The sequence below is a fragment of the Eubalaena glacialis genome, chromosome 1 (assembly GCF_028564815.1).
Source record: "Eubalaena glacialis isolate mEubGla1 chromosome 1, mEubGla1.1.hap2.+ XY, whole genome shotgun sequence".
NCBI classification, from domain to species: Eukaryota; Metazoa; Chordata; class Mammalia; order Artiodactyla; family Balaenidae; genus Eubalaena; species Eubalaena glacialis.
Window position 1 is genome coordinate 173,794,034 of NC_083716.1, and position 16,058 is coordinate 173,810,091.

The 16,058-nt window shown below is 34.9% G+C and overlaps 1 protein-coding gene across 4 annotated transcripts in view; it reads right to left on the minus strand.

Moving 5' to 3' along the window:
• Positions 1–5,879: 5,879 nt before the first annotated feature.
• The window catches only part of GALNT3 (polypeptide N-acetylgalactosaminyltransferase 3), a 44,839-nt gene continuing 34,660 nt past the window's right edge, over positions 5,880–16,058 (minus strand). For 3 of the 4 annotated variants that reach the window (XM_061184624.1, XM_061184603.1, XM_061184613.1), the window contains exons 7-11: positions 14,459–14,659; positions 12,316–12,447; positions 12,007–12,108; positions 8,182–8,334; positions 5,882–7,305 (exon numbers count right to left, since the gene is read on the minus strand). In XM_061184624.1, coding sequence (XP_061040607.1) covers positions 7,183–7,305; positions 8,182–8,334; positions 12,007–12,108; positions 12,316–12,447; positions 14,459–14,659 — 711 coding nt within the window. In that variant the 3' untranslated portion in view covers positions 5,882–7,182. Of the gene's footprint in view, positions 7,306–8,181; positions 8,335–12,006; positions 12,109–12,315; positions 12,448–14,458; positions 14,660–16,058 lie in introns of all 4 variants that reach the window. The other variant, XM_061184632.1, reaches the window with a different exon arrangement.

Here is a 16,058-nt window from a genome sequence, read left to right on the forward strand (position 1 = left end):
TTAAAACACATCATTAAGAAAATAAACAATCAAGCTTCTAACTGGGGGAAAATATTTACAATACGTACGTCTAACTAAGGACTTGTATTCATAATATATGAAGATCTTCTATAAATCAATAATAACAAAATCTACTCAATAAACATGCACAAAAAACTTAAACACTTTACAAAAAAAGATATATGTCTGTCCAAAATGAACATGAAAAGGTGTTCAAAATCATTCCTCATCAGAGAAATAAAAGTTAAAACCACCATAAGATACATGTCCACACTCACTAGAATGTCTAAAATCAAAAAGGCTGAAAATACTAAATGTTAGTGAGGACTCAGAGCCAGTGGGAACTCTCATATACTGCCGGTGGGAATATAAACTATTACAACCATTTAAAAAACAACTACTTGGGGAATTCCTCGGTGGTCCAGGGGTTAGGATTCTGCGCTTCCACTGCCGGGGGCCTGGATTCAATCCCTGGCTAGGGAACTAAGATCCCGCAAGCTGCATGGCGTGACCAAAAAAATTAATAAATAAAATAAAAAATAAATTAAAAAAATTTAAAAACTACTGACAGTATCTTTTAAAGTTAAACATACATCAAATCTATGATCCATTCCTAGGTATCTATCTAAAAGAAGTAAAACCATACATTCACAGAAAGACTTGTACGTGAATGTTCATAGCACTCTTGTTCAAAATAGCCAAAAACTAAAAACAACTGAAATGTCCATCAATGGAAGATGGATAAACAAAGCATGGTGTATCCATACATGGAATATTACTCGGCAGTTAAAAGGCAAACCTACAGATACATAAAACTTCATGGATGAATCTCAAAATCATTATGATGAACAACAAAATCTCTGTGCATATTATTGTGTATAAATTATGTCTCAATAAAAACTTAACTTTATAAGACAAACTAAAAATTGCGACTGGTAGAAAACAAATTATCTAACTCTACACAGCACAGGAATGAAAAAACATAATATCTTTGACCTGAGAGGAAAAAAAAGAGGACAGTGAGAAAGTGCTCACAATATGATTAAGTGGAAGCATTTTCATACATATAATATGTATAATCATTTAAATATGTGTGCTTTAAACTTTAAAGGAAAAGATAGCAAGGAAAGAAATCATGTTATAGTTTACAAATCCTAGGATTTGTTCTGAAGTCATCTGTCTTTTTTTTTTTTTTTAGCTCCCTGGCATCTGAACTCCCTTCCTATGCCTGTGAAATTTCTGCCTTCTGCTGCAGAAGCCCCAAAGCCAGATACCAACTTTCATAAGCTCCACTCCCTTGCGGGGAGGGCACATGAACAGCCTGGATACTGGCAGTGGGAATTCACGCTAGCAGCCATGGCAGTAACTTCGGGAATCCAGTCACAACTACAGCAGGAGGGTCATCTAGTAGCCAGTGTCAGCAGTGGCCAGTGCCAATGCCAGGTGACTAAGAGGGGCAAACCGTTCATCTAGTGTTTGGTAGTAGTGGACATGGTATCCTCACCAGCATCCTTCTGCAGCATGATTTTAGCTTCAAAGCTACACGCTTTGCTTTGTCCTGCCCATTTTTCTAGCATTATCTCCAGTGTTCCAAATGATTCTGTGAACCTACTCAGTATTCTTTCAACAAATTCCTTTTCCACAGAAGTCATCCAGAGTTAAGAACTCTGATGGAAAAATAAAATAATAAAAGCACTCTAATACAGAATACAAAATAATGCTCCTTCCAGTTAACAAAATTTTACAAATAAGTAGAAGTTATTTGGTCTCTTTTTTTTAAAAATTATTTAATTATTTATTTATTTATTTTTGTCTGTGTTGGGTCTTCGTTTCTGTGTGAGGGCTTTCTCTAGTTGCGGCAAGCGGGGGCCACTCCTCATCGCGGTGTGCGGGCCTCTCACTATCGTGGCCTCTTTTGTTGCGGAGCACAGGCTCCAGACGCGCAGGCTCAGTAGTTGTGGCTCACGGGCCCAGCCGCTCCGCGGCATGTGGGATCTTCCCAGACCAGGGCTTGAACCCGTGTGCCCTGCATTGGCAGGCAGATTCTCAACCACTGCGCCACCAGGGAAGCCCCTATTTGGTCTTTTTTTTTTTTTTTTTTTTTTTAAGTCATTGAAAGTAACTTTTTTTTAAACACCTTGGATTCCTCTCATACTTTCAAAGAAAAGTGTTTTTCACAATTAACGTTGTTTTAAAGGGGAGACATTTTCAAAATATCCATCGGGAAAAAAATAGACGTCTCCATAATTTACACAATGGATAACTGAGGTTCCAAAGGAATACCTTAAAATTAAGAAACTGTTAAATAGAAAAAAACACTCTCATAGCTAACATTCAAAGAAGTATGTATCTGTGACTGATGTGCTCAAGGGATAGGTTTGGGGACATGCCTATCAGCCTTTGTGTCACCCTCAAAGCTTGGGAACATGCTAAACATCTTACCTTTCCTTATCAATTGTGAATTGATCAACCATCAATTTTGCTGAGTTTATTTTATATCTACGCAAAATTTCCACATACATAAACTCTTTAGGTAATGAGTTTCATAAATTTACTGTTTGCTATGTGAATTAGTACTGTTATTTTTTGGTTCCATTATTCTTGTACTATAGGATTTTATAAATAAATCTATGTTCTCTGTAAAACATCTTTTGAAGAAATAATGTATAGACTCAGATAATTTTTCCTATCAAGATTTTTTTAAAAATTTGCATCTATCTTCATCAGTCCAAGCAAAATCCTTTCTTTGTTGTGGTTCTTTTTATTTTTGCCCATTGTTCCTCCGCATCCTCCACTCCTATGCTCATAGCCCTTCCTCATTGGCACCCACTCTGTGTTTAAAATACAGAGTGGTTTTATGTAGAAGATGTATACATTACCTAAATTGTAATGTGACATGAATTTCATTGTTTCTTACCTTGCCCTCATGAAGCTGACACTTAGTGGAGATAAAAGACAAGTTCACATATAAAATAAGACAATAATTTCAGGCAATTGTAAATGTAATAAAGGAAATAAACAGGGTGATGCAGTAGTGATTGAGTTACTTTATAAAGGTAATCCCTTCTGAGAATATGTTATTTGATCTGAGACCTGAAGCATGTAAAAGATGCTGTTGTGAAGAGCATCCAGACAAAGAAAGCATAGGCTCTGAAACAAGAACAAGCTTGACATGAGACAAATAGAAGAGGCAACTGCTGTGTCTGGAGCACAGTGAGCCAGAGAAACCTGGTCATAGATGAGGCAGGAAAGAGGCACGGACTGGTTCAGAATGACAAAAAAAAAAATCAGGGAAATTAGTTAAGAGATCATCTTACTCCATGTGAGATATGATGGTTTGGAGAAGGGCAGTAGGACTGGAGATAGAAGCATGTGGTGCCAGAGAAGCCCAGAGACAAAAGGGTTTCAAAGATTTTAAAAAACGAGGTTGTAGTCAATCATTTCAAATGTTGCAGTGCTTAGTTATATGAGGACAGGAAAAGGGATATTGGATTTGGCAACTTGGAAGTTGTCAGTGACAGAGGTAGATTGGAGGTCATTGAAGAATGAATGGAAGTTTTTCATTATTAGATTTGACCCTCATTCTCTTCTGGTAACATCCAAACTCCTATGGAAATGACAGTAAAGATATAGAGAAAATCCATAAATTCATAGGAAGAAAGAGAAGAGTTTCAGTGACAAAATTTCGGAGTTTGGAAAGCAAACCAATTAGTAGTGAGTGTCAACAGAATGAAGGAAGGTTAATTCAAAGCTAGCAGTGGAGAAAACAGAGCAGTAATCCATTTTACACTGCAAGTCCACTGAAATAATAAAGAACTGGTAGTACTAGGTGCCTCTGGAAGTGAGGGAGAAAACAGAGTCGAAAGAGGAGGACTAGCTAAAAGTCTATCTGCCAGACATTTAGACCCCTAGTTCCTCTCCTGTACTCAAAGCAGAAGCTGAAAGATTCACTCACTGGAGAGGGTAAAACGGAGAGGGTATCTAGAACAGGTAACACAAAGCACAGTTGAGGACAGGAGTCTTATATTGAAAACATACCCCCAGTCTTCTTCTCCCAACGACATTTGGGTCTATACCCTCCAGGAAGGTGATTGGAAGATTCTTCTCTGGGGATCTAACCAGCCATTTTGTTTCTCAGTACAAGAGTCCCAATAACGTCATCTACTACGAAAGACCACGATCAACAAACCCTCCCCATACTACAAAGTTTTCCAATAAGTATTCAGTGATTCTCTGTTAAAGATAAACAGACAATAAAGAATCACCAGACATTTAAGGAAAGTATCCATTGTGAAATGCAGAAAGTAAAACAATATGGGGAAAATGTAGCTCAGAGGAAACAGTCAATACGGTAGATGAAAACACAAAAATTTTCAAATTCCATTAATATTCTTAGCAAAATAAAAGAAAAATTGCATTCATGAAATAACAGAATGGTATACAAGAAGCATTAAATAAATAAGAATATGAATTGGTTTACAAGAATTATGCAACAAGTTTCCTGCAAAACCACACTAAAAATGTATCATCTGAAGATATTTCGTTTTGCTTTCTTTAAGGTCAATTGTGAAGCAATTTGATTTTTGCTTTCTCTTTTCTAATTCTTATCCACACAAAACTTAGGAGCGTTTTTAAAAATAACTTGACTTTTTTCTAGCTTCTTCAAAGCATCCAACCTTATTTTCTCAGAAACAGTAGCTCCTATCTTTTTGAACTTATATTTTGATGGTTCACATAGTATTTAATTAAGTTGTCTATCAACAGTAAGGCCAATTCTCTGTCAATACAGGGACTTAAAAGTTCATTACCATCAGCTGTAGTAATAGGCAATTTTAGTTTACTGCTTATTTTCTGCTGTGGTTAATTGTGTGGTCACGTCACGGCTTTACACCCATGAGGTTTACCTGAGTAGGTTTGGTCCTCTGGAATGAAGGCAACATACCAGGTCTTCTGCAGCCACTAGACCATTTCCCAGGTAGCTGCAAATTGAACAAGAGTTCCACAATTTCACACTTGAGTGCATTCAAATCTCTCAGGTAGATGGCAACCAGATTCCATAAATAACTTCCTGCTAGCACTGTTTCAAAATTCAGATTTTAAAAGATACTACCTTCTACGTGAAGGGCAAATTCTTAATGAAATGAATTATATGACACTTGAGCAACAGCCTGAGGCTCCCAAATCAGGTAAAAAGGATTCTCCCTGTGAATGCATATAATGAAGACATAATAAAATCAACCTCATCTATATAGATTTTGGTTGGATCTTAACATGACGATACGTGACTAATACACAGTGGGAGCTCAGATTTGTTTTTTGGTTTTTTTTTAATATGTTTGACTTAAGCTCATAATTTATAAAATACCTTTGGGGATTTGTTTTGTTTTGTGAGATACAATGAACTCTAAGAGCAATATTTGCTCCTGGACGTTCACTCTAGAGTTAATGAATTGAGAAACAGAAATTATACATGTATGTGGGCTCTAGTGTATATTTCAGAATACATATTAGTATTAGAAAAAGTAATAAAGAAATACCTTTACTTACTAAAGAAATATTCAATATGAATAATGAACTGTCATTTGCATCATAAAATATAACATCATAATGTCACTCACTGTGCTATTTCGAAATTATTTGTCTTTCTGCTCCATAAGACCTAAGCTCGAAGGCAATATTAGTCTTAACTATGCCTACCCTAACTTCTGGCACAAAGTTAGACACACAATAAATATCAGTTGAATTAAAATAAAAGTTGGCACTGTAATAAATTAAAGAGTGCAGAGTTTTTTTTAATGTAAGTTCAAAGTACAAACAATGAGGAGATGGAGCCAATAATTTAAAAATATTTTCTTATGTACAAGTGAAATCAGGTTTAAAACATAAAGCCAATCATACATTACTTCTTCAATAAGAATAGACCTATATATAAAATGACCAAAAATTGTTAAATCTTCTCAGTAAGCATCACATTTTTAAAAAATTACTCTATCATATGCTCAAGGAAAGTTATCAGAAATTGGTACAAAATTTTCTAAATACCTAAGACAGAATCTTCTCCATTCCCCCTTTTTTATGCCATTACTATTAAATGTTTTTTCCCTTCAGAAATATCTGATGACTCTGCAGTTGGTGCTCAGAAATTCAGGATACAAAATTCATGCTTCCCCTAGCTAATATTAATTATATATTTTATCCAAAAAATAAAAAAAACTTCAATAGTTACAATAGTGATAAGAATTTGTTTTATTGTGTTTTCCATAGATAGTAATAAGGTTTTTTGGTGAAAAAATTCATTACAAAGACAATCTATAATTGAATCAGTAACAAAAAAATATTTGCTTTAAATGAGTCAAGTATTCTGCATTTGAAATTCAATTTCATAAACATTCAAGATTAGTGAATTTTGATAGGAAAAAAGACTAACAGAAAGGAAAAAGACACCTTTTTAACAGATAGCGACTTACAGGTTTTTTTTTAAATTTCTTTGGGAAAACACACAGTATAGTTATTTTTTTAAGTCTTTTGTTTCAAGTCAAGTGAACTTTAGACTAAGAAATATTTTTAAATTTGCCAAGAAATTGAAGTGTTAAAAATAGTCTTCTCCTTATTCATTTAATTTCATGTTTAAGGAAATATTTGACAGATACGTTAACAAAATGCAAAAGAAGTTTACCTGCATTTTTATATAATAAATTCTAGCTCTGTAAAAAATTTCCTGGTTTTACACAAAGGCCAATTTTTGACCTTCATTGATCCATTTCTATGTAGTTAAAAAAATACAGTATCAAATCTTTCTCCCTCCCCCCAAAAAAACTAGAAGAAAAATTTTTAATTGTGAGTGTGTGAATGTAGCTATGCATATTCTCAAGCGTACCAAGCACACAAACATCACTTTACTTGGAAAATTATTTTCATCATACTGTAAACATCTTTTCCTCTGCATCTGGACATTTCAAAATAGTCTTTGGTATTACTAGCTATTGTGCTTTGAAATGGAAACTTAAGGGACTTCTGTAGCGGTGCTACATAGACATTTTAAGATATAAATAAGAAAAATGCACTTGGAATAAGTTACAATTAGCTGCTTTTGCATAATTTTCAAAAACTACAGTGTATGCCTGGTCACAGTTTTATGAGAAAGAATATCTCCTTTTTCAACTCCTTAATTTTAAGGAACACTTAATCATTTTGGCTAAAAATCCATTTTTGGAGTGGATCTGATGGATTGCATGGCACTAAGCTTGGATGCTCTCCACTTGCTGAAAGGCACATTTTAAAGAACGGATTATATAGAAGTTGGTCCTAGAATAAAAAGAAATACAACAGACATTAAGTTTCAAAACTCAAAGTTAACAGAGAAATATAAAAACACTTTATGGTCTCATGGAAGCCAAAGGGAGACTTACATAACAAATATACACCATTCTTAACTTTTAATCTTTCTAATATCTACTATGTCTGATAAAATCTTGTTGGTTTTTGGTGTAGGCAACATCATTTATGCCACCATTGTTCAATTCACAGAAGGTGCTATATAAATGAGGAGAGGTATGCAGAAAAAGGTCTCAATCAAGTTTTCAAATAAAAAATATTTCATTGATATAATTATAAGTGACAAACTCTAAAAAATCCTGTCATAAAAGTCATCTTATAGTGTTATAGAATTATACAAAACAATATTCAGGTAAGAACTGCTAGTTTCCAGCTAAGCTTTAAAACATATGTTTAAAAACAGAAAAAAACCTTTCACATATTCTCTCAATTCTAGATTCATGAAAAAGTACTAAAATAGGGAAGGAAAGAATTAATCACTTTAGGTAAGAAAAAATAATTATTTTTCTCTTCTCTGCCAGGAAAACAAAAGTATGACTGTCACAAGAAGCATCATAAGAATTTCTAAAACATATACGAACAAATATTATTAATAATCCACAGACATGTTGAACTGCATAAATCATGCTCTAAGATATTTTACAACTATTTTGCTCCTAAGAGTATTTAATTCATAGATATCTTCTTTCTTACCACATGGGTAGACATACATAATGACAAAGTTAACAAAGACAGAAATTCTGACAGATAATATTAATATAGTATGTTTCATGTATTTTCCCAGATAAGCAATTAGAGCTAATCAAAATGATTACATAAAGGGATGAATTAATTGTACTGAGGTACCTTCTGGATATCCCATATCTGTTCTCCAGTGACAAGTGTCTTGTGACCTTTGTAAGCACATGCCTTCAGCTGAACGACACCTTGAGCAGCATGAAGACATAATTCCTTCTGGATGTTATGCCGAATTTCATGTTGAACAGAGTATTCAAAGTACTGTGAAAGGAAGAATGCTGTTACTGACGAGAGCACTCTATATCCTCAGTTGCAAAATTGTCGGCCAAAAAAACCAAAAATCAGCAACTCACTGAATAATGGAGTCATGTGTACTTCACCAAAAGAACACAATGAAGTAAGTATCAAAATCGTAACCTGAGTTTTTGGGACAGAAGATATTATAGCCTTTCTCCAGCCTATCACCAACAGATAGTTACTTAATTAAGAAGGTATTGTCTTCCTTCCCATGTCAGAAATTGGAAGCTATCAGGTAGGATGGAGGCTAGAATAGGTTTGCCACAGAAAAGAGCCTGGAAACGTTTAGCAAGCCCATTAACTACCTCTTTCTCTCCACAAGTGTTTCTTCTCTCTTATTCATCTCAATTAATGGTATTTTAATTTAAACTAGAAACATTTAAACAGGGTACTCTTGGGAATTCCCTGGTGGTCCAGTGGTTAGGACTCGGTGCTTTCACTGCCATGGCCCAGGTTCAGTCCCTGGTTGGGGAATTAAGATCCTGCAAGCCACACGAAGGTGGGGGGCGGGGGGCACACGATGACACTTTTCCTGCCTCAGTTTCCTTGCCTGTAAAATGGGTAATTTAATAGCTCCTACCTCATAGGGTTATGAAGATAAATGGTTTAATACATGTAAAACATTTAAACCAATAACTGGTACATGGTAAGCATTCAATACATTTTTAGCTATTGTTACTATTATTGATGCTCCTCTCTCCCCACATATCCAATTAAGTAGCCCTTAGTCTTACTGAGTTTTCCTCTCAGATGTTACCATCCCACCCATCCTTACTTCCACATCCTCACTTCCTTTGTTCAGGCACTCAAAATCTCTACTGCAATACCTCCAGGTACCTCCAATTTCTGCTCCTATAATTCAGTCCACTCTGCTGCCAGTTAGTCCTTTGTAACATTGATTTGATCCCTTACATTCCCTGCTTAACGATTCACAATCACTACCGTTGCTAAGATAAAGTCCACACTTCTTAACTGGTACGTGAAATCTTCCACTTTCAGTCTAACATCAACCATTGTCCCAATTATACACTATGCTCCTTTCACACAATTCTACCAATGCAGAACATAGGTATCCATAACTCCACTTTGCTTTACTCCCTAGAATATCTTTCTGAATCCTTTTCTGCCTAGCTAACTCCTTTTGATCCTTCAAAAGCCAATTCAAATATTACCTTCTTTCTTTAGTTTTCCCTGAATTTGTCCTATGAACAAAATTACACTCTTCTCAGGCTTCCCATAGTCCATCAGAGATAACTTTCATAGCACTCTATTGGAATTGTGTGTGTAGCTAGCGGACTTCACCATAGACCAAAGTCAGGCAGTGTATCTAGTAATAACATCCATTATACATCAAATACTTCATAATGTTGACATTCCAAAGAAAAAATGAGTGAACATAATTGATTTTCAATAGTGAAATAATTAGTCTTAGCACTAATATTTATTAAGCCCTTATTATGTGCAAGGCGGGGACTGTTCTAAACCCTTTATGTATATTAGAGTAGGCACTCCACAAACATTAGCTGAATTAATCTTGAGTTCCCCTGGTCTTAGCCTCATACTTAATTTATCTCATTCCACAAATATAATATTTTTATAACTGATAGCTCTTCAGATGGAGACATTGAAAAAAAATGGGTTTAGATCATGAAAACAGCACTCTGGCTGTACTTCTTTAAGAAAGATAAACCTTAGGATTTCAAAGATGAAAAGAAAGGCTGACCAGAACTTTACATTACTCATATTATTTTTTAAAAACCATTAAGAGGGAAGTTATAAGGAATGGAGAATAGTTGAAGATACTTAGACAACTAAAGAGTATGTTATTATCTAGCTGAGAACACTGGAGAGAATTTTAACTTAGAACCAGGACAACTACACTGGAAGAGAAAGGGGAAGAGGCAAAGCATTGTGTTACAAAGCCATAATGAATTAAACTGCACTGCACCAGTATATTAGTCAATTTAGTCACATTATCAAAATACTTATTTTCATTTGGCATAGTCCAATACTGTTACAATGGAGTTTCATGCTATAAAAAAAATATCATTATCTGGTCAAAACAGTAGAAGGGAACATGAGGAAATGACCAAGTTAGATGATATCTCAAAAACATCTAGCACTCAAGGAACTACAATTCCCAAACTAGTTTAAATGCAATGCTTGATTGAAAATAACATTTAAAGGAAATAAATCAAAATAAAATCAATGGCTATGTCAGGGTGATAGAAGCCAGAGTTATCTTCTTAAAATATAAACTAGAAAATATAATTCTTTAGCTCAAAATCCTCAGGTGGCTTCTGTCACACTTGGAATTAAATTCAAGTTCCTTAACGAGGCCAGCAAAGCCTTATATGACCTGGCCCCTAATTCATGTCTCTGATCTCATTTTCCACCCCTCTCTTCCTGGACCACTCTGCTCCAGCCACACTGGCTTTATGCTTGCTCCTTTTACCTGCCGCTGGGCCTCTGGCCTTGCGTCCTCTGCCAAGATGCTCTCCTCCTGGAACATGGTTCCTCTCCCAACTCCTCAGGCCTCCACTCTAAGGCCACCTTCTCAAAAACGTCTTCCTGAACCTCCGAAAATAACTACACCCCTTGCACACACATTATCCCCCTACTCTGCTTTATTTTTCTTTATACCTAAAATTACATATTTATTTTTTCCTTTCCTTCTAGAATACAAGCTCCACAAGATAGAGACTTTGTCTTTTTCACTACTATAAGAGTGTGAGTTACATTATAGGCGCCAAACAAATACTTGTTGAAGGAATATGTGAATTACTTCAGCATCTCCAAATTTCTAAAAGATGGCTATATGCTATTTATAATTTTAAAATTATTTTAGAGACAGAACTATAAAAACATCTTTATGGCAATGATAGGAGAGAAACAGACAGAACAATGTATAAAATATATCTTCAACTTGTATGATAAAATAGATGTAATGCTAGAGGAAGCCTGAAATAAATTTATAAGTATTTACATTTAGTGATAAGATTTTTACAAATGAGGAAATATTTCTCATTGCTCAAAACCTTAATTTTTACTAGGATAGTCCAGTGTTATTTCCAAAAGAATGTAACTATTTATATAATTATTTTTTCTTCTAATATATAGCGTGTAAGGAAAATTTTAAGATATGAATATACGTACACATCATCGACATATATGTACATATATGTATATGTATCTGTGTGTGTGTGTATCTCCATCAAACTTTTAATATCATGGACCACAAAAATACAGTATGAACATGATGTTATTTGCTGTCAAATCCAGTTAAATATAGCCTTTACGTATAATTTAGCAAAATCACCATGCTAATAGGCATGCAACATCAAAGATTCACATAGAAGATCCTGTTTTTCATTTCAAATGGCATTATTCTATTATTTTCTCATTTGCCTTTCTACTAAATGGGTAAGCAACCTCAAACTGCTTACAGAGGCAGAGTGAAAATCAAAATAAAGTACTCTGCAACTTCTATATGAATTGCCAAACTTAATCTAAAAACATTTCACATACCGGTTTACCTGAACATAAAATTGATTTAGGAATTCTGAAAAACGTGCAACAACTTACTTCTGTTTGTAGGTACTAAAGAGAAGGGAGGATTTTTAGTGCAGTGCTCACCTGGTTTCCCCCAAGTCCATGACACGTATACAAAATTAATGGTTTGCCTCCTTGATTATTTTCTCCAACATCCAGACATAGAGGTTGACCAAAACTTTTAATCTAAAGGGAAATTTTCAAGTTATAAATTTTTTAAAAAATCTATGTGGTTTCTATTTTTTCGCAATTAATTTCAGGAAGTGGTGTTAATAATAATAATGTAAAATCTCAAAAGCAATAAAACAGAAAATATTTCAGCAATTTTTCTGAACCACATAAATATTGGTGGCAGGAAGTCTACCAAGTAAAAAGGAACAGGAAAATACTCACATATCCAGCTATAACAGGATTAAGGTCTGGCACATATGCTTCTGGATAAATATTGTTCAGATACCATGTAAAATTTTTACACTGAAGGCGGTGCTTTATTTCAAATCTTTTTGAAAGATCACCAAATGACTTCTGGAGAAAGATGAGAAGTGAAGGCGGATGCTTAATTAAAACAGCACTGATAAAGTACTTCGAATGCTACTATTTGTATTTACATTTAGGTCTTTTAAAAAAAAAATTCTGGGCCAAAATGTAAGATGCGATTTAACTACAGTCACCATTCATTCAGGCAACAAGTATGTCTGGCTGCTCACTTCTGGCTTCCAAGAGAATCAGGGACCACTGCAGTGCTGACCTAGTGCTATTTTATTCTTCCTTTGTGCCACAAACCTCTGTCATGGGACAAAGATCCCTAGTGAAATGCTGAAGGCAAAAAATGGTAGTGGGGGCATCCAAAACTGATCCTAGTTTTATACGCAAAAGTGGTCTGTAAAGTGTGGTGTGAGAAAGCAGGTATAGAGAAACAGTGCTAACTGTGCATAATGTAACATAACTCTTCTCCAGTCAAGACCACAAAAAGCAACGCAGTTGGGAATATTGTTTTCTAGTTTTAAGGGTGTTGCTTACTCCTAACAGTATCTTCTAATAATATCCTAACAATAACAATGTTTTGGTAGAAAAAGTCAAGTTTTTAATCAATTGTATTTTATTTTCCTTTACCTTATTTAAAAGGACTAAGAAAACTTAAAAACAAAAAGCACTATTAAATTGAAAAGGTATTTGGTACAGGCAAAATTTTAAAGAAAAATTACAGTGGGTGCCTAAATATATGAAAAAGTAAATACTCAAGCTTATCAGTTCAACTACGGAAAATATTTTCTCTGCCACCTTCAATGTTTTGAACGCAGGTGTTTTAGCAAAAAGTATAAAACTCTGAAGGACTTCTGGGTAGCTTACGCATTTTACCATAGGGGTCTACTTGCCCTATGTTAAAAACAAGGGTTTGCTGGCTCACTTGCCCCTTTGTTGGTGACAAGAGAGCATAAGCTGTATTTAGCATCCACTCGCCTGGTTAGCCAAGTACTTTTGTGCAGTACACAATCTGCCCGATTTGTTTTGGTGGCCCTGGGTAAAAAGTTAGCAATCTGACCCAGTAGTGCTCTGACTTTGCATGGTACTGACATGTTACAGGGAGATACCAGAGACCAAAGAAAAAGCGAAATGAGGTAACCAGATCTTTCTTTATGACATTCGAAATGTTGATGCCCTTTAATCCCAATATATACCTGCTTGCAAATCGGCACTCTTTCTCACAAAGAGTTGGGTGCCATTCGCTGAAGCATGTCCTTAAACTGTCTAGTTTATTTACCACATCCAATATTGAAACTGCTGGGACTCAGTTCTAATGCATTAGGCATGATGATTCTGCAGAGCTTTGATCTAGGACAGGTCAATAACAACCACAGTGCCATGCATTTGTTAGCACTTATTTCCTTATTTCACAGCTGCTCTGGGAGACAGGCAAGTATTTTATCTCAAGACAGGGAGGGAGAGGGAAGAAACGTGGTGGAGCACATGCTCCATGTCTGGCCAATCTGTCAACCACCCTATGAAGCACCATAACCATTTCACAGTCTCAAGGGGCTTTGCCAAAGTCACCCCTCCAGGGTGCAGTGGAACCAGAACTGGAAATGAGAAATCTTGATACTTCTGGTTCATTCTCCTGCCCCATTCTGACACTGTCTAGCTCTCCAGTTCAAAATGCCACTTAGCACCTTGATGTAGGTGCTAATCACATCGCCTAAAACCAGTTAAAAGCAGTTCCACTTAATCTTATTTTCTTTGAGTAAAATACTGAACCAAAGCAGTTACAAAAACTAAATATCTTCCATATTAAAAGGGTAACATCAGGTAGAATGCCTCAACTTTTTAAATGCAGTTTACTTGACTTTCTCAAGAAAAAAAAAAAGAAAAGAAAAGAAAACTGACATCAATGAGTTATATATTTTTGAGTTCAAAAGCCCAGCTTTAAAAATAACGTTTTAAAGAAATGTTTTATGCTTGAGTTGACTCAAACAGGTAAAAGGACATGTGAACTTGTTGTGGATTTTTACCGCAATTTAATTATTTAGTCCTAACTTACTTGTTTAACAATTTTTGCTGCATCTGTGTTTCTCCTATAAAATATTTCCTTATATTCATCCATCCAGACTTCTGCAAGGCGAACTTGGTTGCGAGCAATCACCTGAGTGCCTTTTGGAAAGGTATGAGGGCTTTTGCTGCGAAAAACATGTCCAACAACAGAGCAAGGCATAATCTCCAACTGCCCACCACATTGCCACACCTGATAATTAATGATATTTGTTTAAATTTACAGTATTTTAGGAAAATCAAAGTGTTGCTTTTAAGTTCACCTTTAAGATACTAATAAAAACAAAATAAGAGATTTATTGCAGCTTTACAAATAGTCTCTGTTCACTGCCAGTTCAACTTAAGTTCTCAAAGATAAAGAACTATTATTAAATGGTACAGACACAAGAGACAACACAACCCCACATTTTCAGAAATTACTTTAACAAAACAGTGATTTCAGATCTCTCATAAAAGTAAAGTCCACAATTTCTTCTCTTTTTTTTTTTTTTTTGCAAAAATTATGCAAGCTCTCTAGTATCCACAGAAGACCAATGGCTCTTCTGCATTTGACTTCCACAGCAGACTTGGAGTAAGTGAGCCCAGACTCTATTTATCTCTTGTATATTCAATTTTGTGATCAAGAAACAAATTCCAGACAGTCATTATTACCAAAGCACAATCTATTAAACTTGATCATTATAAAAACTTCATACTATTTAGAGATAGAGGGTCAAAAAAACTTACTTGCATTAACTCTAAAATGGCAAATCGCTAAATCAATACCTACTCACTTAAATATCTTGACAGCTTGTTCTGACATAAATGAAAAATCTAAACGTCATGTTTAATAATATGTGCTAATATTAGGGCAGTGGTTGTATTCTCTCTCTCTTTCTTTTTTTTTTAAACAAGTGAGAAAGCTTGGTGATATGTTCAGTTCAACAGACTGCTTGAGATCCAACATGTGCTGGGGCTTGGGAATATTTAAATGAATAAAACAAGACCCCTGCCCTTAAGCAGCTCAAACTTGGCCAAGATCATCACTGCCATTATGTGATGAAGCCAGAGCCAAAACTTAAATCTTCCAACTCCTAGTTCAATTCTTTTTCCACTACATTCCAGCCTAAGTGATAAGAAATGAATGACAAAATCATTGTAGAAAATGAACTCATGAAATCAAATACGTACATGTGGAGACCATCCAAAACCTTTCTTTTATTTCTCATATTAACTTTTAATATGTATAGGGGAAAAAAGCTTGTTTAATCCGAAGAGTTAAGTTCAATGTCCTTTAAAATTATACATAAATGTTTTTCCATTCTGACTCGCTTGATAATCAACCAATTTCCTGAAGCACTAGATTTAATTATGTTTATCTTGGCTGGAATTCAGTTGCTACAAGTGCATTAATTGGTGTTACTGCCTGGACACAGGCGTTTAACTGATTCTTCTTGTTACACTGGCAGCAGTAAATAAATATATTAAGTTACACTTTAAGAGGAAATATATTTATTCTAAAATTTCTAACAATTAAATTTTAGAAAGCACAAAAAGTAAAGACTACATTCATCCATGATAATCTGTATCAGCCAACTAGAAATATATATTTC